General features: G+C 34.7%; 1 protein-coding gene across 2 annotated transcripts; it reads left to right on the top strand.

Moving 5' to 3' along the window:
- The first annotated feature begins 1,760 nt into the window (after window positions 1–1,760).
- LOC136821394 (uncharacterized) lies at window positions 1,761–12,242 on the top strand. 2 transcript variants are annotated; one of them, XM_067077631.1, is made up of 5 exons: window positions 1,761–1,800; window positions 9,967–10,290; window positions 10,680–10,891; window positions 11,028–11,154; window positions 11,791–12,242. In XM_067077631.1, the coding sequence occupies exons 1-5, from the start codon at window positions 1,776–1,778 to the stop codon at window positions 12,150–12,152; spliced, it is 1,050 nt and encodes a 349-aa protein (XP_066933732.1). In that variant the 5' UTR covers window positions 1,761–1,775; the 3' UTR covers window positions 12,153–12,242. The 2 variants fall into 2 exon arrangements, with proteins under 2 accessions (XP_066933732.1, XP_066933733.1); XM_067077632.1 differs by lacking the exon at window positions 1,761–1,800 and adding an exon at window positions 8,722–8,855.
- The last annotated feature ends 14,258 nt before the right edge of the window (window positions 12,243–26,500 follow it).

Raw genomic sequence — 26,500 nt, forward strand, 5'->3', positions numbered from 1 at the left:
TAGAAAAGTGCTATAACTTTCAATTTCACTTGAGGGATTTTTTGATCTTTGGAGGTCATCACTGTGAAGAAATTTCACTAAAATATTTATTCAATACAAAGTTATGATACAAAGTTAATAAGTGATTGACCCCAAAAACAGCAGAAAACAGCAGGAAAACAGCGTTTTTAGACGTCAATTAGCTTATAACTTTGTTTGATATCTTTTGATTGAATGATTATTTTTGAGAAATTTTTTCACAGTGATGACGTTCGATAATCAAGGTTTCGCTTCAGTGAAAATGATAGTTATAGCACTTTTCTACATGATCTCTGTTTTTTTCTTCTTCATTTTCATCTTCATTTTCAGAATTTTTTAGAAGATTTTTTTATTTCAAATTGTTCCACTCACTAATATCTTTTCAATGACACCAAATTTGTAAAGATTGACGAATTCCTTCAAAAGTTATAGGTAGTAAAAGAAAAAAGAGTGCACACTTATCGTGAATAGACTTTAGTTTCTCTGAAAAGATCTGAAAAATAGGAAAATTCATATCGATCAAATAGAAATGTGGAAAAATCAGTCCCTAAGGATCGTGAAATTCACAAAGCTTATCTTATTTTTTTCTTCCTTCTTAGTCTCGCTATGATCCATGGGTGAAAAGCAGGCGGCTTGTACCGGTCACCTTGCAACATGGTTACCCTCACCCAGAACCACTCAAGATAATATCCTGCTCTTGAGAATCAGTACTTACTTTTTTGCTGAGCATCAACTTTTCCAACAGTCAGTAATATTACCAAGAAGTATAAAAGATGGACAACCAAAGACTTTCGGTACATATTTCATTGAAACTATGATGATCTTTATATGTGTGTTTTTTGTTTGTGGCTCTAGAATGTACTACACGAATTTGTTAAATTACTCGATACCAGATAACCATAGCTTACACACACGTCAAACAGAGTCAATATAATGTTTTTGAAACAGTCTCGGTAAATAGTTCCAATGTATAAAGTCAACTAATGTTTTGCAGCAGAAAATAAGAATACTATAGTTGCAATGCCTTATTTTTTACCAAAACTGGTAGAAAACATGTATTTTTATTTAGTTTGGAATTTGAAAAATAAACATTATGCTTGAGCAAAGTGCTTAAAGGTTCTTTATACAGCATAAAACATTTTCAGCTACAAGACAGCATTATCACAAAGCTGAAAGTTTGCATTCCTACTATTTATACTTTCACTTTGATACGCCAAGACATGTTTAAGTACCGTAAGCACCGCAGTTTAGCTTTCTCTGAAATTTAGCCTGTTGAGACGGACTGTAAGAATTTTCGCGTTTGTTTTTATCACATTTCTTCTCAAAGAATATACCTTAACATAAAGTTAATAGCAAGAACTGTTTTGTTTTGGGATCGCTCTTTTTCATGACATCGATTTTACGTTTCTTTTTTGTGATTTGATTGGTTGGCCTTTACCCGAGATCCTGGATGATTGCTTACATGGTTAATGTTGTATCGAATCCTAATTTCGTCGTACACTGTAATATTCACGGTAATTTCCAAGACCTGGCATCCATTTTAAGGTTAAACAGAGAATCAAACAGCGAGGAATCCAAGAAGGTTTTACAGACAATCTTGTCAGATGGTAAATTCATCTATCGTCACCTTAGCCATCATACGCAATAACACAACCCTGTATCATAAACTCTCTGAGATTCCGTTATCGTAAAAGTTTCATGCAAAAGTCTTCTTCAATGGGAAAAATACCTTTAATATTCAACTCAATAAGAAAACTATGGAGGTTCCACTCACTTGGAAAGGTACTGAAGCTAATTTTCAATATGAATATTTTCAGTTCTTCATTTTCAGCAAACCTTCGATTTGGGTAAGGAATTGCCACTGCGAATTCGAACGTTTGCTTCCATAATGGCGGAAGTTACGTAACTTAATAAAACATGAAAAACCTCTATAGCTTTGATTTTGTTATTGTGGGAATAAGCTAAAGGTTTTGGCCTATATTTTGGACGCATATACGCGTGGTTTGGGATCTAAGGGTTAAAGCTAAGCTATAAAGGTTTTTCATGTTTTGTTAAGTAACGTAACTTCCGCCATCATGAAAACAAACGTTCGAATTTCTGTAAGGGATCACATCTACAAATTGAACGTTTGCTTCTGTAATGGTGGAAATTACGTAACTTAACAAAACCTTGGAAAACCTTTACACACCCCAAACAGTTGCATGAAATAGAATCCGATTGTAGTCCTATCCGATTGTAGTCCAATCCGATTTGAATGACGTCTAATTTCGGAATTCATTGCATTCAATGCATCATTACTTTCTACCCTGGTAAACTGGAGCCCAAACCTCTTGGAGAGTTTGATGTATAGAATTTGAAAATCGGGTTACAGTAAATTAGATGAATATCCCTCTAATAATTGATAAAGCAACGAACAGAACTATCCATGATTAACAAAAAAGATTTTTTTGAAATTGGATATCACTTTCGATTTTCAGTTATGACCATGTTATCATTAGGCAAATACAAAAAAAAATCTTTAATGTAACGACATGTTGAGAAAATTTAATCAAATCATCTCCTTGTGAAAGCTGGTTAAGCACCAGTTTGTTTCCATATCGTCATTAACAAGAAAAAAGCCGGTAGCCGAACAGTTTCCTAACGGACTTTTCCCTGACTGTACCCGGACGTTTCCAAGAACACTTGCTTCTTTAGAAATATTTAAACTTTTCCACTATTTTTCGTCTTAGCTTGGAGTCGTAAAGATATAAAGAAACGAACCATAATTTTATTTTTGGAATCATATTTTTATTCACCTTGTTTAACCCTTTAAGTACCAATATCGTATATATATCAGACATGGGCTATGTAGGAGGGCGAAGCCCTCCTGTAATGCCCAGTTTGAGTTAAAAATCGTCATTTTTGGTCTAACTCGTAGGAATTGGATTGGGCTTCATAGTTAAGCAAGAATAATCAAAAGTGAGTCTTTCCAGCGAGATTTTAAGCTAAAAATGTAAAAAAATGCAAAGATTTGACAAAAATCCACCTTTTTCAGATTTTGACCGTTTTTTGACCATTTTTTGTCAACGAGTGATCCAAGAACCTCCAAATTTGGCCCTGATTTACTTGATTCTGTCCTCCAGCGAATTAATTTGAAGTTTTACCACTGGGCACCTTTCTATCATTCAGGCAGGTCCACGCAGCCCGCACTTCCTAAATCGGGCGGCGTCGAAGTTGTCTAAAAGAAAGAGGAGACTCTAAGCTATCCCAACGGACTATAAACGATCTTCTAACTCCTTTTAGATCCGGAGATATAAGCCTTTTAAAGTTTGAACTAACGGTTTTCTTTAAAAAACTTAAATGAACGTGGTACTTAAAGGGTTAAACAAAAATATTTCTTCATTTGCAAGTTGTCGGTTACTAACCGTACATTCACGTTCACGACATTTCCCCGATTGAGTTTTCCCTGAAAAGACCATCTTAAAGACGTTTGAATATCTTTAGAATAGTTGCCACCATGACAATATTCTGAACTGGAAACAATCAAATTTAAATATTATTCTTTATTACTCTCCTTAGCTCTGGTTTATATATTTATTACCTATAAATAAAGGCGTTGAACAGTCTATTTTCGTTTCTTGGTCATAATTACCAATAATTTTTTTAAATCTACTATTGACTCAATAAATTTTAATAAATATTTATTCATGTGAAGTTCGGAAAAGTGGTGAACCGAACTAACTTCGTCCCAACACTCAAGGAACCATAAAATTTATCATAAAACACCTTTTAAGATCCTATCCCACATTCGACATACAACCATCATCGACAATTCTTGTTACATATTAGTAACTGCTAAACTGGTCTGAATTAAAGGAGAAAAAATTTTGATGATTTTTTTTCGGCGATGTTATATATTTGTGAAAGGATTTATTAACGTATGGAAAATTTTGAAAAGGTACATAGAAATTGTATTGTATCCGCTTTTGTTGTTTCAAACTTTTTGTTTTTTGAGAAACAAACATCGTTTATTAGATTTCCGTAAGAAAATGTCAGGTTGTTGTATTTTTGATTTCTTATGAAAAATGTCTTGATAAAGTATTATAACCTGAAAAGCTGATTTACCTCATTCAACTACACTTTCTGCGCTTTCTCAGGCCCGGTGGACAAGGGAGGCTGGGTAGGCTGGGGAGACTAATGTACCCACTTTTAAGTAAAATCTTAGCGAATTTTATCTCATTTTGAGCCTTTAGCCACCCCACTTTAACGATTGTCGCCGGTCGGTGCAAAATATCAAATTTTAATATTTACAAAGAAAAAGTTTCATGGGAAATTCTCGAAATTTCAGTTTCTTACCAAGCCAAGCCTTTTTGCGTTAGCTTTTTAATGGGGGTAATTTCAACGTTTTTTTTCTTTCCTAAGACGTTTCTTTCTGTATAAGCGTCCTGCCGGGTCTATTAAGACCAGGTTGTGTCTATCAATTAACTAACGCTCCTCTCCCAATGATGGCTACGTAAATTGCCGTCGAGTAAGTCATCTGAAAGGGGAAGTACTATTCTAACTTTTTCTTACAGAAAAAACCTTGGATACAATTTTGAACCAAAGTGTTAAGATTTTAATAAGAGAACATAAATAAGCAAACAGTGGGATTTAAAGGTACCTTTGAAAAGAAGGCTGTAAGATAATGTTGACCTAAAAAAGTCCATAGCAACTATGAAGTTCAAATTACATACCTAATAATATGATACTTTACAAAGAGTGTAATGTTTTTCTCTACCTTTGGAAATGCAATTTGCCCCCAACTCGAACCCAGTCCCTTAAAGTTTATTATGATTCTGATAACGTTTACGGTATTTTTTTCACGAGATCGATCTTGCCCCACAAAAAAAGTGTATTTGTTGAAACACATGAAGAACATGAAACATTCGGCTGAAATCACCCCCATCCCCTTAACACCGCAGGATTAATATATCTTATTGTTATCAGTTTGAATGATAGCGATTGATTGACTTATATTGTACAGTGCGGAATAAACAAGGGGGTGTTCCAAACTGCGGCCATTTTCCGTCCATTGTGCATTATCGTTGTAGACTCCAGCTACGCTATATCATAGGAAGATTTTTATATATACGGATACGAACAAATACAAAGAAAAGAATTTTTTGGTGTATAGCTTTCGTTTTCTATGTATTGTCAATTTTTTTTCTATACGGTATATAGCGTTTACGTGCACACCATATCATTGACATTTCATTGAGATGGATGAAGTAACGTCAGTAGCGTCCTCACGGTGTCGGAAAGTTGTGTACGCATGGTGTAGGAGAGCAGATTTTTATAACAAAGTAACTATCTATTCATAACATCAAAATTACTTCGTAACAAAATTGCTCTCTCCTACACAAATTTTCCGACACCCATGAGAAAACTACTTCAATTTCACATGCTAATAATTAACTACACACCACCCCGAAGGCTAATAGACTTTCGAGGAAATGTCTCGAATGCTTAACCGCACTACGCAGCTCTTGTCCGTCAAGTGGAGTTTGTTAAAGGCTATATCCTTTATAGAAAAAAAAGTATCTGTAAAGAAGACAAGAAAGCTTAAGCGGTGTAAAGGTCCAGCTGTGTTGGCACTGTCAGCATATTTTTCCGCTGCAGAATCGCCATACGACAGGAGCGAATTTTTTCGAGTCGGGAGAGCAATATAGATTTAATTACTTTAAACTTTTTTCTACTAATTAAGAAAGAAAGATTTGACCATATAAGTTGGAGTTAATAATCACATGTGGTTTTTTCTTATACATCTTATGCATACGCACAATAAAAAGTCAGGTAGTTTGATTTTAGCCTGGAATCGTCGATTGACAATCGTGCACTTAGGACAAAGTCAAATTTTTTCGACCAGTTGTATTTTAAAGGCCCATCGCGCTGCGCGCTGGGCCAATAATATATTCTTCTAAGCTTCCATTGATATTAGGAACATTTTTAAAGTTTTTTGTCAATTAACATTTAGGTACAAAAATGTGATGATGTCAGCAGTAAGCAAACAAGATTCCTTTTACCCTAAAATAGTTTTATCTCTCTTATAGCCATGGTATCATATTCATTTATTCGTTTGTTTCCAGTTGCTATGGTTACGAAAAAAGTATGCGATGGTCGTTCCCGTGACATTTTTTCAAAAGGTTAAGATCCTCATAAAAGCACCGATCTCATCACCACCGATGACGCAATGTTTTACATTTCTCGGAATTTAGCAATAACTTAGAACTGTTAGATTTTTTCCACATACCTTATTTGGTATGCTCTCTTGGTTGTAAATTATTTTTTTGCCTGCAGGGAAACTAAGACTAGCGCAAAAAGTGCCGAGCTGGAAAAGCTGGAGAAAATTTCCGATGAAGCATTGAAGAGTCATTTTGGCCTAATAGACACGAATTTCTACCATCTTACAAAGCTTGGAGAGTAGATCTCCAAAATGGGATTATTTCTTCCAACTTTGTTGGTTGACTTAGTCTTTCTTGACCAGAAATGGACGAAACATCTTCAAAGATGCAAATTTTCAAGCAAAAAAGGTCATTTCACCAATACGATTACGATTAGAATCCATCTTTCTTGTATCGAAAAGTTCACGAATGAACATTGTAACATTTTCGATCAAACTTTCAACAGTGTACCAACAAGAAAGCATGACAATTAATGAAACTCCAGTCAATATTTACTATTTTACTATATTTACACAGGTTTTGGTGTTGTTTTTTTAACAGGTCCGATTGTCTTAGCTCAAAATTGGGCAGTCGTTGAACACAAGCCCTGAGCTACAATGGACGCTGTTTAATTTGATGTTCTATTACTCAGTCAAGATTAAATGAAGATGAAATTATTTTGGAAATCTTTCAGAAAATCAGTGAAATTTTCAATATTTTCCCGTGTTTGACAATTCCCCTTAAAAATCGAAATATTTCATTCGCATTGGGTTTGCAATAGTAAACGATACGAGACCCTAAAGTCTGAACATGGTCTAATGAACTGGTTGCTCAGAACTTTTTAAATTGGGTAAAGGTCAATTACATATGTATTTGACACAATTCTTTTGAGTTTTTCTGACCTGTCCTGTCCTGTTTTGATAAACCTATCATTGAATCTACTCTAATGATATCGGACAATTCCTTTAGTTACTTCTGTGTTCACTATCACAGCAGGGTGTTTCGACCTGTGATATTCACAGTACTCATAATAAGCAGATATTCACTTATGATTTTCACACCGAAAATCAATTTAACTAATACCCTGATGTGCTTATACAGACAAGACGGAATTTGAATTTTTTTTAATTATGAGGTCTAAAGATTGTCTTTCGTCGTTGCATTGTAGAAAAATTCGTAAAATTTAAAGTCGCTCCTTTGTCTAGATTTTATAGTTATTTTAATTGTAGCATCTCTATGATTTTGTGTAGCCAAAAGCAGCGCCGTAGGAAGCATTTTCATATTGGGGGGGCTGAAGTTTAGTGACACCGCGAGGGCCAACCATGGTTTGGCCCGAGGGGGGAAATTTTGAAAATTGAGCTTTAGATTGCTTAAAAATACACTCAAAACATGCACATAAAAGACAATTATGACAAATTAAAAAAGAAAAACTTTGCATTTTGCAAAATAACCATTTTTGAAAAAATTATTGGGGGGGGCATAGCCCCCCCTTGCACTGTTCAAAAAAGATAACCCCCGTTTTTAGTAATAAGTTGGAGATTTGATATTTCACAGAAAAGTGCTACCAAGGGGTATTTCGGGTCCCATATCTTCCGAAGGACTTTTCTGTTTGCCTTGAAATGTAACAAACTTCTTAACCTAAGGTTGAACTACCATTGGTGTAAAAATGAAAGTTATAGCATAAGTAGAAAAAAAGCTCAATTTTTACAATCGCAAATTTAACGGCTAAAAATCGCGAATTTTTTAACCAAAAATACATTCAAATATAGCGCTTTTGATTCTCTGAAACAAGCAAAAAAAATTTCCATAATTATATTTGACTATCAAAGGTTACAGGCATTCTTGTTTCCACTGCCAATTATATCTGGACAGACTTTTTTTTTTAGTATGAATTAGGATCCTAACCTAAAAATGTGCTGTAAGAATATTTTAGGATGATTTTCCCAAAAAAAGTTAAGAATATCCATGATGAAATGGATTTACACCATTCTTATAAAAAAAAGCGTGTACTCCGAATTTGGAAAATATATGTAGGTACAACGCTTAATTATTTTCTCGCCGTTATTAAAAAGTGATTTGAGAACGCCAAGAAAAGAATATAATTAATTTGCCTCTTAAATCACGTCTTCTCGAAAAAAGATATAAATGCCTTTTCCTACGATGGTGAAAATTTGATTTATTTTTTGGATTTTTCATGGATGGGACGAAAATACTTTTCTAGTGGTAATATTCACAAATCAAGGATTGAATAAAATCTACTTTACTTTATTTAAGTAGCTTTTCGTCTGGAAAATTAATTAAATTCTCTCATGCAATAGAACTATTTTTTCAATACAAACCCTTTGGCGGTGCGAAAAATAAATATTGAGAAATTATTAAGTTTCTTACAAAACAATCTGTATTAAAGAATTGATATTGCAAACTTGATAATCAATTTTTATTAGTGTCTCCAAAGCTGAGCGGAACTCTTTTGTGTTCTTAGCACTGCAGTGCCTGATTTTGAAAAGAAAAACCTTTTTCACAGTACATCTCCGATAATTTTAACTCATTTCAAAGATCGACTGGAGCAAAGAAGTTGTATTAATAACATAAGTTGCAAGAAAATGAAGTTTTCTGTTTTTCTTTGGTTTTGCGGTTTGCTTGTGAAAAGTTCGTGCGGTAAGTTTTTACCCTACCTAAATGTCTAAAAAGGTGCTCTAACCAGCTTACACATTTTGTACAGACTAGTGTACACATAAATTTTTAATGAATCTGCACAAATTATTTGAGCTAGAGAGAAAGATTGGAATTGCTAAGATTCGTCTTAGATTCAAATGAAAGGATGTTTAGTGCAGTACACGGTTTTTTTCATAAGAACATCCAAAATATTTGAAGCCTTTGGATATTCCTAACTTTTTGAGTTTTAAGCCTAAAAATGTTCTTAACATGTTCTTATTTTCACCATTTTGTGAGTATTTTTGTCCATTTTCCTAAGAAATCGGGTGTTTTAAGGTCTGTAAAGCCTTAACATGTTCTTACCTTGCTCTTAACATTTTGGCCATCGAAGCCTTATGTTCTTATATAGTTTGTTCTTATAAAAAGAAAAACGTGTAAGAGTTGAGATGCAGTGGACTTCCATCTACACGTTTTTTTTTTATAAGAACGTCAAAAAATTTCGAAGCCTTCGGATGTTCTTAGTTTTTTTTGATTTGAAGCCTAAAAATGTTCTTAAAATGTTCTTATTTTCAGCATTTTTTTAGCATTTTGATGTAATTTCTTAAGAAAATACTGTTTTTATGTCACCAAAGCCTTAGAATGTTCTTAGAATGTTCTTAAATTTTTGGGCCTCGAAGCCTTATGTTCTTATATAGTTTGTTCTTATAAAAAAAAAAACGTGTATTATGAAGTTTTTCCAACTAAGTAGCCAGGCAACCTGTTTAATTTGATTGGAGGAACTCTTTCAGTACTGACCAGTTAAATCTTCTTCATTTATAAAAGATTCTTCCCAACTTCCCGACTGAGAATCTCCTTGCTTTATTAACGATTGTTTCGGCTGCCGGTAATAGTGATTCAGGACATAGATCTTGAAAAGAGCTTGAAAAGAGCTTTCCAACAAACCCAAACATGACCTATTTTGATTTAATTAAACTCAAAAATTGCATTTACAGTTGGCGTACTGTGGCTTTGAAAAAAATACTTTAAAATTTAGTTTCCTACAGTACTTAATGATTTAAGAATGATTTAAGTCACATTAGGTTCGAATTATGGAGATTCAGCTTTTTTGTTGTAGAAGTTGCCTTGGACGATGAAGAAGTTTTTGCAGATGATGGATTCTTAGACAAGAAGCCTGTCGCAGATGAAGAATGGCCTCCCTACAGTAATGAAAAATGCTCACAAACGACTAAACTCAAAGCTATGTATGGTACCGCCATTTTCAGAACTTCATTAAGTAAAAAACCGATGACGTCACTTGAAGTCGATATCGAATGGAACGCGTTGAAATTCCACCCAACAGAGAACATCCAAAAGAAGGGCGGTGTTTATATTGCGTACACTACAGGAATGAAGGGCGGACCGGGCGGATATTTTGGAGTACAAATCAAGGGAAATGGAGGTAGGTTGATGATTATATCACCCTCAGGCTGGTTTTGTTTTGAGTATTAAAATCGAAATAAATTTGTAATCGAATCAATCGACCAATGAAAGTAATAAAATTTGATAATCATCTTAGACAATTGAATCCATATTGAATTGTTGCATTGTGGGTTGAGCTCAGTCTGTTCAGCTACAATTTTTGATCTCGATCAATCTGTTAATGTACGTCAAATTTTTGTTCCGATGTCAACCTAATATTCTCACCAAATTTTGATTTGTACACCCCTGTCTCGCAGCCACGGCCGAACTTTTTTCCTCAGCGGGTCTGTGACACAGGGGTGTATTTGTGGCTGATCATCTCACTAAGACAACAATTATCAGGACAAAATCTCTTTCTTTCGACTTTAGGCCAGTTCATATTTTCTATTTGGGATGGAGACAGGACATTCCAAAAAGATGGGGAAAAACAAATCAAGAAATCCACAAAGCTTGCTTGGCCCATTGATATGAAAAATTGTAAACGGAATTGCCAAGACTGTGGCATTGCAGCATTGAAGGAGATTGGGAAAGAAGGATTTACCACTGGCACAAAATGTCTCATAAAACATGCTTCCATGAAGGTTCGTCAGTTTAAAAGGGAAAATTAAGTACAATAAAAGTCATAATATTTGAGAAAAAAGGGAAATTCCTGTGAAATCTTATAACCACAAACGATTTGGAAGAGCTAATTATATATACTTTCATTTATTTCAAAAGGAAGGTGACCGATACAAAGTGAAATTAGAGCGTGTGACCAAGAAGAGAACAATCAACACTAAAAATTTTGGTGGCTTCAAAGAAGTTCATAAAGAAGTTTTAAATGAAGTCGATCGAGAGGTCACCGGTAATTGCTTTACACAAGCGAGATTATTTATCGGAGATATTCTACGGCTACGGTTGTGGGGCTGCCAATGCGGGTCGTTACCAACGTCGACATATCGTTGTCTACTTTGCTCCGTACGGGAAAAACTCCAAAACACCGTATAAGCAAAGTCGACATAATGCCGTACGTCAGATATCGAACTTGCTTTCACCCGCCATTATCGCCTTACTCGCCATTTTCCTCGCCACTTTAACCGTAGCCGTAGAGAATTTCAGATACATAATCTCGCTATTCATTTTTGTACACGGCTGTTTTTAAGAAATCTGTAAAAAGCTCAGATGTTTTTGTGATATTCAATCTTGAATGTTCTTAAAATGTTTATGACTTGTCTTCTTCATTCATTCTAAAGTGAGTGTCCAAATAAGAAAATTGAAAAGTCGACTTTCTACGTCTTTTGTTAGTACAAAAATATTTTAGATCAAACGTTCCACAAATGTTTCGATATGAAAATAAAGACTTGAGATTTCCCGATGGAGAATATTCGCCAAATAGAAATTAGAGTTTAAAAGAAAGTACTTCATGACATTTTCCCGATCGGGAAACGAACTTTACTTTGATAAATAACTAAAAGAAAAAGTATATTTATTTATCTGGTAGGATCTGTATGGACAGTCAAAGCAATCGTTGTCAAAGGCGAATCCAAAGGGTCCGAAATCCCAATCGGAACCATTCTTTTCGAATCGGATAAAATCGGATTCTACCGATTGGGTACATTTGATGAAATGCTGGGCTGCAATAAATGCAATTCGATTTATCATAAGGATACACGGTATGGTCCAAAAGTCGGAGCTGATGACGGCACCTTCCAAAAGCCAATCAAAATGAACGGAAAAACAAGATATTATGATTCTACTTGTAAGAAGTATCATATCTCAGGTTCGAAAAGCAAATCAAGCATCACTTTTGAGAGTGGTCCCTTCACAGAAGAAGTCACTAAAGGAAAAACACAAGTCTGGTGAAATGGGAAAAATAACACCTTTTTTTTAGCATTATAAAATAATCGTCACTCGGCACTTAAATCAATTAGAATAGATCAACATCAGTTGGAACACCATTCGTTTATTTCTTTCCTTCCAGTTTAGCCTGGATATCTTAGCTGTAAACTTCGTCTTTATTTAAGATGTTTCTGGTTAACTCTCTGGTCTTCGATTTGCATTTCAAGGCAGCGCATGCCGACCCAGGATTTACAAACACTTAGGTAGACCAAGCTGTATGACAGAAACATCAACATGTTCAATTATTTCACAGCTTAGATATCCAGGATACATCCTGGCCCAGGTGTACAAAGTGGCCTTTTTAATGACTACAAATCACCTTTCTAATCCCTAATAATAGGAGGAAATATATTGCTTCGAACCAACAACTTTTTTACCCCCAGTGAAAAACAGAGGAAAATCTACGCCTGGTTGTATTAAATTGGAGGAAAAAGGAAAAATACAAACTTTTCTTTGTTTTTTCCATACTCTTTTTTCTCCTGATTTTCAAATGTTATTAGTTCTTGCAGCGTCTTCTCCTCCATCTGGCTGTGAAGTTTCTGGTTCTCTGTTTTAAAAACATAATCAACGGGTAGCTCCCTTCTTCCTTAAAGTAATTGAGCTTCAAAAAAATCGAGTCCGCACTATAGTTAGTGGAAAATTTGAAGTATGCCGTACTAAATTATAGAAAACTCATAAATAGGTAAAACACTACCCGCACTAATAATTAGAGGATTTAAATTGGTTCAAAAATGACAGAATAGTTTATTCCAACTAGTTAGAGGACGCACTAAATTAGATTAATGACGGTATCTGGTCCTTAAAGTTGATCTCCATTCGTTTTGAACACTCACATGGAACATAAAATTTGTTCGAATTTTCAAAACTTCGGGTTATTAACGATTTACTGGATTTTGACAGAGAAATTTTCAAGCAAGTCAGATATCCAAGTTACGATAGCTCGATTTATAAAGCGACAATTTTTACAATCAGTGCCGAATTATATTGACAATATCGGAATTTTAACGTTTTTCAGAATTTAAAGCTCGGGCGAGAATTGGGATTTTAGTACTACCTCTTAGTTTAATTGAAAGGGGTTGAGTGGCTTCCAGGCTATATTATCATTCTAGCATCATATTAAAATTTTTGAGTTTTTAGTTCATTAGACCCTGCAGCAATTTCTTCCATCATGTAATATGACCTCAAAACAATAGTTTTTACAAAATACCACAAAATTTTTACTTGCTACTTGAAATCTACAACTATGTAGATTATTACATAAAAGATCCTCCGACATTTACTTCTAAACAATGCTTGACAGAGAGAAAGAATTCTGTTTTTTGAAAAAACAAATCTTTATTTCTAAACCTGCAGGATCACCGCATAACAAAGCCTTAGAGCCTTCTAAATTAAGTTACGTAAGCTATAAGAACTTACGGTAAATAAACCCAACTAAAGTCTATTCACGATAAGCGTGCACTCTTTTTTCATTTACCTATAACTTTTGAATGAATTCTTCAATTTTTATAAATTTGGTATCATTGGAAAGATATTAGCGAGTGGAACAATCTGAAATTAAAAAAATCTTTAAAAAGATTCTGAAATTGAAGATGAAAATGAATAAGAAAAAAATGAAGATCTTGTAGAGAAGTGCTATAACTTTCATTTTCAAGTTGATAAGTGATTGACCCCAAAAAACAGCAGAAAACAGCAGAAATCAGCGTTTTTAGACTTAAATCAGCTTATAATTTTGTTTGATATCTTTCGACTGAATGATTATTTTAGAGAAATTTTTTCACAGTGATGACGTTCGATGATCAAGGATTCACTTCAGTGAAAATGATAGTTATAGCATTTTTGCGCGCGCAGCGCGTATCTCGTTTGGTAAAATGTGCGCGCGATATACTAAATTGCCCTATATGGCTAAACTTTTTTGTTTCGTGCATTGCTACATGACTCTCGTGTTTACTCAGATCGCTCCGTTTTCGCACTAAATCCTCATATTGCAGCAAGAGAACTTCTATGATTGGTTTGTTTTCCCCGTTTCCCGCGCGTTTATTCATTTGAACCGGTTGCTATTGCCTACCTACAAAAAACTTTCTCTTCTTGCCAGCATAGTCCTTCTTCTGCTGGTTCAAGAACAAACAGAGTTGTCTACACCTTCTACATGATGATTAAACTGCTGTCAGGCTGTTGCCAAACTATAGCCTAGGGAAGTACCACCTTCGTACAACAACTGTTGCTCCTTCACAATCTTTCTTTGGTTTTTGTGCTAGAGTTGAATTGGATCATGATTTTTGTGTGATTGTCCACAACACAAGAAATGGTTTTAATGATATGATGAAGTTTTCTTGAAAAAAACAGCAGGATGGTATTTTCAACTTTCAGAACAAACTAACTGCAGTTTTGCATAGATTGTGGTGACAAGGCAAGTGACTGAATATGCCTGAAATATTTGTGGATAAATCTGAAAAAGAAACACTGACTGTCAGCATCAAAGAAGAATCGTTTATGGTCCTTTGTTTCCAAGTTATCCAAGTAAGTAAGTATAAAAATTTGAACCTGGGAGCGAAATTGACTGATTATTGTTTATTGATGATTGAATTTTACTTGGTGCTTCTTCTACAACAATAATGACACTCATCCAGTCATCTGGGGTAAGTGAAACCTCTTTGTGAGGGAAATTCTATAGCGGCCAATTTACAAATTTTAAAGCGCTGACAACCCGAACATACACAACGCCCACGGTATACGACCAACGAAGAACGTTAACTTCTGAAAAAGTTAGCTAATCCCATTGAATATGGATGTAGACAATTGAAAATCACCTCACATATACACAAACACTTTTATCGCAAACTTTGAAATTATCTTCCGCTTGCGATTGAAATGTGGAAAACTTTTGTCGTGAATTATGGACTTTCCTTTGCATGCGTTCCAAATGTGGAATACTTTTGCCATGAATTTAGAGATTTTCTTCAACGTGCTATTAAAACGTGGAAAACTTTTGTCGTGAACTATTAACTTTTCCTTTACATGCGTTTAAAATGGGGAAAATTTTTGTCGTGAACTATTAACTTTTCCTTCACATGCATTTAAAATGGGGAAAACTTTTGTCGTGAATGATGAACTTTTTCGTTTAAAATGTTGAATATTTTTGTTATGAATTTGGAGATTTTCCTTTGCATGCGTTCAAAATGTGGAATACTTTTGCCATGAATTAGGAGATTTTCTTCAACATGCTATTAAAACGTGGAAAACTTTTGTCGTGGACTATTAACTTTTCCTTTGCATGCGTTTTAAATGGGGAAAACTTTTGTCGTGAACTATTAACTTTTCCTTCGCATGCGTTTTAAAATTGGGAAAACTTTTATTGTGAACTATTAACTTTTCCTTTGCATGCGTTTAAAATGTGGTTTAATACTTTTGTCATGAATTTTCCTTTTTTGCATTCTTTTGGAAAAATGAAATTGTTTCCCTGGAAAAATGAAATAGTTTCCCTGGCTTGAAAGTTTTTCTTTTTGGCATTAGGTGAGACCAAATTAATTTGTTGTACTACAGGCCTGGCCGACCCTATTTTTTCAAAATAGAAAAAATGATAATATTTCAAAATAGAAAAAATAATAATATTGAATTTGCAACTGAACAAGTTGAAAATCAATTTGTAAATTCATCCCAAAACTTAGATGAATTCAAAATATCACAATGGAAAAATGACACAAATATCATTCATCAATAAAGAGGAAAAAGTCTGGTGCTTCAAAATGTTACAATTTTTTTAGATCTTGACCTTCTGACCCAAGATTTTCAGAGATTTAATTTTATTATATGCTGACTTGCTGACCAGGACTGACCCATACTGTATTCTTTGAAAGGCCTTCCTGTAGAACAATAAATAAAATTTGTTGTGCCTTATTTCAAAAAAATTATAGAATAGACCTTTTGTTATTTACGATTTCATATTGAATAATTAAAAACTCTAACATTAAAACAATAAATCACTAATGTATAATTAGTTAAAGTGGATTCTAAATATTATCATGTCATTGTTTGATACTGATGACTGAAGTCTGCTCTCAGAGTTTTTTATTCATTCTGACATGACATTGCAAATAGCAAAAGGTCTATACTGTGCTTTTCTTCCTTTTTTTCTGTATTTTTACACATGATAGTATGCAAAAAAAATCATCTCTCAAACTTTGACATTTTACTTGGTTTATTGTAAAACGGTCTCCATTTTGTAAAGTAAAGGTGTAAGGTGAAGCATGACGCTACAGATCAAATCTGTGTTTTGACTGGACTCACCAACCTTTATGATTATAAGGGTACAGTCTGTTTATTGCGACAACTCTTTTTAAATTCAAGATCCCCTGAGAGTGTTTAGTGTTTTCATCATAACTTTAATATACGGCGTTTGTTTGTCATTAAATTTTTTGTTTACAACTTGCAATAATCGAGGAAGCTCTGGATCGCTTCGCAACTTATAAACATGACTTTTACGGCTTTTTTTGTCACTCTCGTCTCTCGCATGTCTTTGCTATGCAAACAGAGTGGAGGGACGGAAGAGTTCTGAAACGCGCGCAACCCCTTTTATATTGATTCTACAAGATCTTCATTTTTTTCTTCTTCATTTTCATCTTCATTTTTAGAATTTTTTTAAAGATTTTTTTATTTCAAATTGTTCCACTCCCTATAATCTTTCCAACGAGACCAAATTAATAAAGATTGAAGAATTCATTCAAAAGTTACAGGTAAATGAAAAAAGAGTGCACACTTATCGTGAATAGACTTTTTTTTTAATACACTATTTCGACCGTAGCCGCCAACCCATCACGCTACTGATTTCGTTCCACTAAAATACACTTTTTCGATAATAGCCGCCGATTGCCGCGTGGGCTTTTTTTGTCCGTTTTACAACCCTAAAACCGTCCCAGTATTTTTTTTGCGCGTAAAGACAATAGAAAAAAGTGTAAAAAATGGATTGGGTCGAGTTTAAGGTGGTAAAACGGACAAAAAAGGCCCGCGCGGCAATCGGCGGCTATTATCGAAAAGATGTACTTTAATGGAACGAAATTAGTAGCGTAATGGGTTAACCAAAACAACGAAAGCGATTTTCAAAAGTTGGGATTTTGGTCCTTTGGAATGTAAAATATCTTTGTAAAAATGTCACGAGCGGGGAAGCGAGTCATGAAGGTTTTTGGGTATTTTTGGTATTTTTGGCTGAAAACTGCTGTTTCTAAGGTGTAATAAAGCAAACGAAGCAAAAGAGCGCCAAATTAGTAATCAGAGGCGCCTTTTTCCACCCCTTGTCTTTCGGCCCCACAAAAAATCGACTACTGGGAGCAATTGCCCTGTTGGTGCCAATTTTTTCTATTACGTTATATTTAAAAAAGAACCTTTCGTTTTATCAGTCTCTTTAAAGAGCAATTAAGCCTTCATGAACAACGGTGGATTAGTGCCAGTTAAAGGAACCTTTATGATTCTTATTTTGACAATACAAATTATTAGATTCATTAAAACTTAGAGGTATTGAGATTATGCAAGAGAATCTTTAAAAAGACCTGAAAACATGCGTATCCAGGTTGTGGCCTAATACACCTTTTCAACGGTAGTCGTGCGGTCAGGTGCATACCACTTTATTATTTAATTTACCACCCTAAACGAAAAAGTGTATATGTGACGGTTCCACACAAAATAGTTCTTATACTTTTATACAAATTTTGATTGCATTCAAAACAACAAAAAGCTCCTAAAAGGTAACTTGAAACCATCATCTTGCAACCATGAGGTAGTTGAATAGAAATAGATATTCGCACACAATTTAATAGTTGAAAAGCTACACACGTGTTAAAGAGTGCACAGTAAGTTGCAATATTTTAAAGGGTAGGTATTGAATGAGAAATTATATTATTGTGATTTGGCTCTTTATCACTCGCATACATATTTTTAATCATGATTGTATAACTGTTATGCAACTTGCGTTTGGTATACTGTTAAACGAAGGGGCTGTTGTGAGGTTTCTTGTAGACGAAAGGTTTTGAGAAAATGATCAAATTTTTGGTCCAGACCGTGGTATTTTGTAAGTTGGGATAGAATTGGGTGTCACTGTCGAAGATGAATCGGACATGTTAGTTATGCGTAAGATTGAGAGATCTGGTGCATGGGAACGTTAGAAAACAAAATAGAATACTATGAGGTTTTCGAATATAAGAAAATATGAGTCAATAACACCAGTTGCCTATACTTTCTTTCTTCCAGGGTTTTAGATTTTTCAGGGTCTTCCATAACATCTAAATTAGGTTTGTACTGACCATAATCGTTTGAGATGAAGGTTCCATAGTTACAAAGCCGAGGTACTAAAGATACACCTAAAACAAACTTTAATCTCATAGGATATCTTTTGGGCAAAACTGGATTACTAGTCCATGTCAGGGTCACTTCTTCCTTCGAGTTGAAAACAAATTGATCAATTCACAAGATGAGTTCCACGTAAGGTTTTTTTTTGAACGATAACAAAAGAGGCCCGAATTCCCGAGTTGAAAAATGAAAAATAACTCGAAAAGCTAAAAGAACCAAAAATTCACGAGTTAAAAAAATGGAAAATAACTCGGAAAGTTAAAGGAAGCAAAAATTCCGGAGTTAAAAAATGGAAGATAACTCGGAAAGTTAAAGGAAAAAAAATAAACCGAAATGAAAATGACGTCACTAAATTCCAAAATTGACGTCATAACTCGGAATAACTCGGTTTTTTCTTAACTCGGTTTTTTTAACTCGGAAAAAATAACTCGGGAATTCCAGGCCTCATAGCAAAACGCCACTGTCGGCTCTAGACTGTGTACGAGTCTAATTAAAATATATTTTGCAGATTTTTTAACGTTATTCAAAAATGTCAAAAAATCAAAGTCATTGCCGTTTTATTTAAACCGCAAAATTACGGAAAAGAATTTCAGATTTTAAAATAATGCCATTTTACATTCATACCACTTAATAGACTAAGGTCTACTTTTATGTCAAATCCAATACATAGCTCATAGGCAATGGGGAAAGTAATAATAAATTCATTTCATATAAGATTTGGTCAAATAAGATTTCTGATATTGAGCTGTAGTATTGAGCAAACCTCCTACATTCGTGCTACAATTAAATTTTTTTGTAAAAGTATATCCAGCTTGTGCGTGGCTACACAGAGCATATTTTTGCCAAATAGCAGTAAAACTGTCTACACTGTCTCTTACAGTCCCTGCTGGTTTCCGTTAAAATCCCAATGGGGATAGAAATTCTATTGTTCAAAGTTTGAATTATCCAGTGGAGATAGATGGTTTTGGAGTACAATTTTCATACACTGAATTTCAAATGGGGATGAAATCAAAGTCAATTTTCTAGGGAGGGGCTGAAATTGTAAGTTATTTTTCCTACTGGGAACGAAATTTTGGCAAAATTTTCCAGTGGGGTTGGCGGAGTCAACATTCCAAACATAAATAATCCCAAATGAAAATCGTTGAAAATGTGTACCCATTTCTGATGTAAAATGACATAACATCAATCTCATCGTATGAGACAGTAGTCGTATGACAGATTGACAATTCCAACAGACACCACAAGGTCAATATTTACTCAGCATGAAACCAAAGCCTGAAAACCGTCTCAAATAATTTTTTGGAAGTATCTAATTTTCAAGTTTTAAAGATTTTAACAAGCTGTTTAGTAATCCTTTTGTTAAGGGCACTTGACTCTATCTCAAGGGTTTGCTACTTGCTATAATCCTCTCAACCGGTCATTGATAGCGAGTTTATGTATGGTAAGTGAAGTCGATGCAAAACAAAGTCGATAGTAGATGTACTATATTACTTTTGTTCGCCTTGTACAAACGACGGTATATTGGTGTTTTTACCATCGTCGAGCAAAGCGGACGGCGATTTTGGGGACATGTCAACTTTACTTTGTACCGTCTCCTTCGATTTATGTCGAATACATAAACTCGCTTATATTATCCTCCCGGGGGGTAATACCCTTGTCGACCGACGGGGGTGCTCCGCTGAGGTTCGAAAAATGGACCTTACGTGGGACTCGAAATTTGCGAAAAAAGTGACCCTGAATGGGACTGAAATTGCAAAATTTTCTCAAATTTTCTACTTTTTCCCTAAATTTTCCAAAAATAGTCACCCTACGAGGGACAGATTTTTCTATTTTGGTGTTTTTGCGACCCTACCTGGGACTCGTGGAGTTTAAAAAAGGTACCCTGACCAGCGGAGCATCCCCGTAACCCGTCTTGCCCTAGTACCCCCCCCCCTCGGGATTATCCTACAGAGGGCAAATAAAGTATATCTACGTCCAACATATCATCAACGACTGAATCACCATATAGTGCTGACGTGTTTATATGTGTATGTTATTAACCTGAGGAATGGAGTAGGGCTAGAGTAGGGCTCTTTGTTGACCCTTCATCTACTGTCCATAACTCGAAACATAGACTTTTTGGGCCAAAACCCTCTAGGACAGACAGTTTCCCAAAGGTAGTAAGATTTTTATTTAGAGGCCGTTTTTTTAAGATCTCCATTTCGTCGTCCACATGACTAAAGATTCAAATTCAAAATAAGTGTTTTGGATGATTGAAATTCTTGCAATTCTGTTCTGCCTTTGAGGTTGGCCTTTTTGTCATGTGAAAACACTGACTATTCCTCTATATGAAAAAGGGCCATATAAATCTCAAAAATAACCACCACAGTAAAACTTTAAATCTTGTAAGGTACTAGTTTGAGGATTAACAAAAGACAAAAAAAAAATAAGGCTATCCTCAAAAAAGCAATGTGCCGTTCCATACTTAATAACGGTAGAAAGTTTTACATCGTTATGCATAACACGATGACCAATATACGTAATTGCTTCTCTAATATAGAAATTTACCATTGTCGCGCGCGGATAATTATCTTGGAGTCATCTTGTTTAATCCTGTACCCAACATCCACTTAAAGAATTCAGCCAACCTCACACCCATTGCCGCTTGTAACCAATTTTTCAATTTTACTGATGGGTGGACGTGATACAATAGTGAGCGCTATCAGGATCACCAAAAAACGAAATCTAAGGGATTAGACACGAGTTTGGACTTCAGCAATAAGTATTGACTGGGTTAGTTAGGTACTGGCTTTTTCATTTATAACATAAGGAGGAAGCTGCAGTTTATCTTAAAATGGAATTTTTTGTGCATTGGATTGAATATAATGTGGTTATTTGTTTGTGTGCTCGCTTGTTAGGGGTTCAGTTGAAATAATTTGGGACTGATAGATGGAAGAAGGTCAGAAATGAAAGGTGTGTAGCCTAAGGAAGCAAGCCTGTGATAGTTTTGCAGTATAATCTTTCTATAACGACTCTGGGTAACCTGGGTAAAGCTTCACCAGGCAACACCTGAAGTTCTTAACCCTTTAAGTACCACGGTTTTTTTTTCTAAGTTTTTTAAAGAAAATTGCTAGCTCAAACTTTAAAGGCTTATATCTCCGGATCTAGAAGAATTTGGAAACTCGTTTATAGTTCGTTGGATAGCTTAGAATCTCTTCTTTCTTTCGCTGCGCGGACCTGCCTGAGTGATAGAAAGGTTCCCAGTAGTAAAACTTCAAATTAATTCGCTAGAGGACAGAATCAAGTAAAGCGGGGCCAATAATTTTGGATGTTCTTGAATCACCCGTTGACCAAGAATGGTCAAAAACGGTCAAAATCTTAAAAAAGTAGATTTTTGTCAAATTTTTGCATTTTTTTTCACTTTTGGCTTAAAATTTCGCTGGAAAGACCATGAAACTCAATCAAGTTCCTATGAGTTAGACCAAAAATGACGATTTCTAACTCAATCTGGGCATTACAGGAGGGCTTAGGTTGGGAGGGTAATTTTTTCCATTGAATTTTAATCGGGGATGAAATCAAAGTCAGTTTGCTGGTGGGGCTGAAATTGTAGGATATTTTTTCCACCAGGGACGAGATTTTGGGCAAAATTTTCAGTGGAGCTGGGGTCTCAGCGGGTCTGTAACACGAGGGTGTATGTAACGAGATTTAAACGCTATGAACATTACAATATCTATATTGTTTTTACGTTCACGTGCGAACTTTAAATGGACTATGATACGCCATTTAATTATAAAGCGGTTCCATGTCAATATAAATTCTGAAATTTGTTTAATTTTAAAGCCACAACTATTAAGACTGAACTTTTGTCAAACGCTCCTTAATTTTGAGTCTAATTCATTATCTGCAACATATCTATATTGTGTGTACAAGCGCAAAGACTCAAAACGCACTGCTGTCTCTGTTTCTAGCGAAATGCTGATGAAGATGGAAATTGCAAGGGTATTTTTGTTATTTTGTGCTGTTTTTTCTAAAGCTTAAAACTGATATTCCTAGTGACGAAGGGAGGGTTCCTTGTGTTTTTCCAATCGAGATGCATCTTCTGAGACTGTTCTTTGCCCAATAATTAGAATCTATTTTATATACAAGATTGAAAATTCCTTATTTTTTATCGATGGACATAGTGTAAGATTATACCCCCTTTTACAATTACTTGACGTCAATAGGGGTGCAGTAAAGTCAAGGATCACAAGGAATCTAGAAACCTCTTTTCTTTTTAAGTTATGAATAATTGGGGCTTGGGATTTAGTGATGGGTGAAAAATTATTGCTATGATCATAGAAGGGATATGAACCTCTTAATGTTATTTTCAAATGAGATATTTTCTGGATATTTTTTCACCGTTGTGGAGATCGTGTTCCATCTTTGCAGTCGAGATTAGGCTGGTTTCGGCTTCCTTGAAAAATTAGAATTTTCTTAATTGAAGAATAGGAAATATCACCCAAATGCAAGCTTTTCTGCTTTTCTAGTTACGCCTAATATTTTTTTAACGCAAAGATTATACTAGTTCATTGGGGGAAATGAGATAAAATTTTAGTTCTTCGTTCTTCGATTGTTCTGGACTAATTACTAAAGTCTGTCCAGATATAATTGGCAGTGGAAACAAGAATGCCTGTAACTTTTGATAGTCAAATATAATTATGAAAATTTTTTTTGCTTGTTTTAGAGAATCAAAAGCGCTATATTTGAATGTATTTTTGGTTGAAAAATTCGCGATTTTTAGCGGTTAAATTTGCGATTGTAAAAATTGAGCTTTTTTTCTACTTATGCTATAACGTTCATTTTTACACCAGTGGTAGTTCAACCTTAGGTTAAGAAGTTTGTTGAATTTCAAGGCAAACAAAAGAGTCCTTCGGAAGATATGGGACCCGAAATACCCCTTGGTAGCACTTTTCTATGAAATATCAAATCTCCAACTTATTACTAAAAACGGGGGTTATGTTATCTTTTTTGAACAGTTCAATTAAAAGTTGGAAAATGTTAAGTGTTGGTGCATTGGTATTATTGGTATCATTGATTATTTCGAAACGAAGTGAAATCATATGCAATATAATTGTTTTTATTGAAAGGATAAGCATGAACTTATATTGCCTTTGTTATTTTTAAGTCATTAAAGAACTTTGCTAATTCCCAAAACACTAAACACAGTTTGGCTATGAGGTCATTAAAGAGATTGTAAAATGTGTTATGATCGAAAAACTGTTTCATCAATCATATCACTACCCCCGTTTTTAGTAATAAGTTGGAGATTTGATATTTCACAGAAAAGTGCTACCAAGGGGTATTTCGGGTCCTATATCTTCCGAAGGACTCTTTTGTTTACCTTGAAATTTAACAAACTTCTTAACCTATGGTTGAACTACCACTGGTGTAAAAATGAACGTTATAGCATAAGTAGAAAAAAAGCTCAATTTTTACAATCGCAAATTAAACCGCTAAAAATCGCGAATTTTTCAAACAAAAATACATCTAAATATAGCGCTTTTGATTCTCTAAAACAAGCAAAAAAAAATTTCATAATTATATTTGACTATAAAAAGTTACAGGCATTCTTGTTTCCACTGCCAATTATATCTGGACAGACTTTAGTAAATGCTCTCAGTACGAAATGACTATATAAGGCTGTCTTGAACAAAACTTATCTGAAAAGGCTTTTATTTTTCTAAGAACAGTTATTATTTTCTCAGTGTGGTTTTACTTGTATTTAAGCCCTCCTAAAAAGCCTATCTGCAATCTAGTGCTATTTTAAGGTCTACCTAAACTTGCTAAATTAAGTGTTAACTCACGATAAGATATGTGAAACTGTTCATTACTTTGCAGCTAATTTAAAAAGTACTTTTATAGAAAATGTTTTACATCCGGTATTCAAGCAACGAGCTAGCTTTATTTAATGTTTTGTTTTTTTTCAATCACAAAATCTGTCCCAGTAGTAAAGTTGTCCACAGGGGGGTCGTTAGAAACTTTGGCGGCTGCTCAATCCTTTTAACTTTTAGACGTATGGGAACCAAACTTCAAACGGTTTGAATATCTATAACAGGCCTTACCAAAAACTTGTTTAGCTATCATTGGAAAAAGTATTGTAAAAGATCGCCTGTCAGTCTAGAAAGGATTGAAGTAAAACCACTATATTTTTCAGTAGCGTGGTGGCAAGGGGGCAGGGGACCCGTAGAAACTCCCTCCCCCCAGCGGCCGATGTTTTGGGGGCGCCAAAAGACAAGGGTCGGAAAAAAGCGCCTCTGATTACTAATTTTGGCACCCTTTTGCTTTTTTACACCTTAAAAATAGCTGTTTTCAGCCAAAAAGAGAAAATATCAATAAAATGTTTCGAGCCCGCTTCACTTCATTTTTGTAAATATATTTATCTTTATTAAAAATAGAGGGCGCCAAAATCCCGACTTTCAAAAAATCGCCTCCCATTGTCGGACCACCACTCTACTGTCTCATTTTCTCCATAAAAGACTGCAAATCGTGAATATTCTGAGAAATAACAAATTTATGTTACTACCTAATAAGGAAAACACTGAATTCCTTATGTTTCCTATACTCCCCGCAATTTTTTTACTTTTTTATAAGAATGGTGTAAATTCATTTCATCATGGATATTCTTAACTTTTTTGGGAAAATCATCCTAAACGAATATTCTTACAGCATTCTTAGGTTAGGATCCTAATTCAGACTAGATTTAACATTTAGTACATACGTCTCACAATTCCATGATGGTGATATTCTTAGCATATTCTTAATTTGCCCATTTTCATCATGGACATTCTTATAAAGTGTATTCTTATAAAAAAAAGCGTGTAAATCCTAAAAGCCTAAAATACGAATTTTCTCGGAACTAAAAAGGTTCTTTTTCTTCAACTCCTTTTCTGATAAATCTTTTTGATTAATTATTAATCAAGAACGAAAGTACAAATTCGGAAAAAGTGGCACAAAAGTCTAGTAATTGAAATGGTTATGGTTGTGGTGGATTTTTTTGGTAATGTGGTCGGGGTGTGATCGTTTATCACAGTTTTTACACCCCTGTCTCACAGCCCCGGTAGAACTTTTTCCTCAGTGGGGATAAAAATTCAAATTGAAATACCAATCAGGATAGAAATTCTATTGTTAAAAGATTAAAAAATCGGAAGGGAATGGTTTTGAAGTGCAATTTTTAAACATTGAATTTCGAGTGGGAATGAAATCAAAGTCAATTTCCCAGTAGGGCTGAAGCTCCAGGGTATTTTTCCCACCAGGGGACGAAATGACCAAATTTTTCAAGTGGGTCCAGCGGGTCTGTGACGCAGTGGTGTGTTTTTACATGAATAATAATGATGCTGTGAATTAGAATTCGGTAAAAATTCCATGGTATAAAAGGGCAGGGCCCCCTCCCAGTGAACGATATTTTTGGGGGCACTAAGTAACAAGGAGTTTAAAAGGTGCCTCCAATTATTAGTTTTGACACCCATTGCTTTTTTATACCTTAAAATTAACAGTTTTCAGTCAAAAAATGAGAAAATTCCCTAAAATTTCCGTATCCTCGCTACACTCGTGTGATTTGAAAAAAAATATTTCCATATAATAGGTGGCGCCGAAATCCAAACTTTAAAATCTACCTTACCAGTTTGGCCCAATTTTAGTGGGATTCTAGTCTACGCATCACACTTCTGAAATTAACATATTAATATTGACTTTTGTGAGGTAATAAAAATCAAGTCAGAGTTTTTTAAAGCTTCCTTTCGATTATTCGTATCTGATGAAAGTTCGCCACTGTTTCCTGGCCCCTGCAACGACCAATGATGCCCGCTTACTATATTGGAAATTTATTGGTAGAAAATAAGATAATGACAACTTATCCCCACCTAGTCATAAAACAGGCATCTCAAATTAATGCAGTCTTTTTATCTGTGCTTCCTGTCTGCTCGGTTGGTGAAAACTAAATTTGCTTTTTTTTATTATTT

Source organism: Clytia hemisphaerica, unplaced genomic scaffold, assembly GCF_902728285.1.
Source record: "Clytia hemisphaerica strain Z4C2 unplaced genomic scaffold, Clytia hemisphaerica genome assembly, whole genome shotgun sequence".
NCBI classification, from domain to species: Eukaryota; Metazoa; Cnidaria; class Hydrozoa; order Leptothecata; family Clytiidae; genus Clytia; species Clytia hemisphaerica.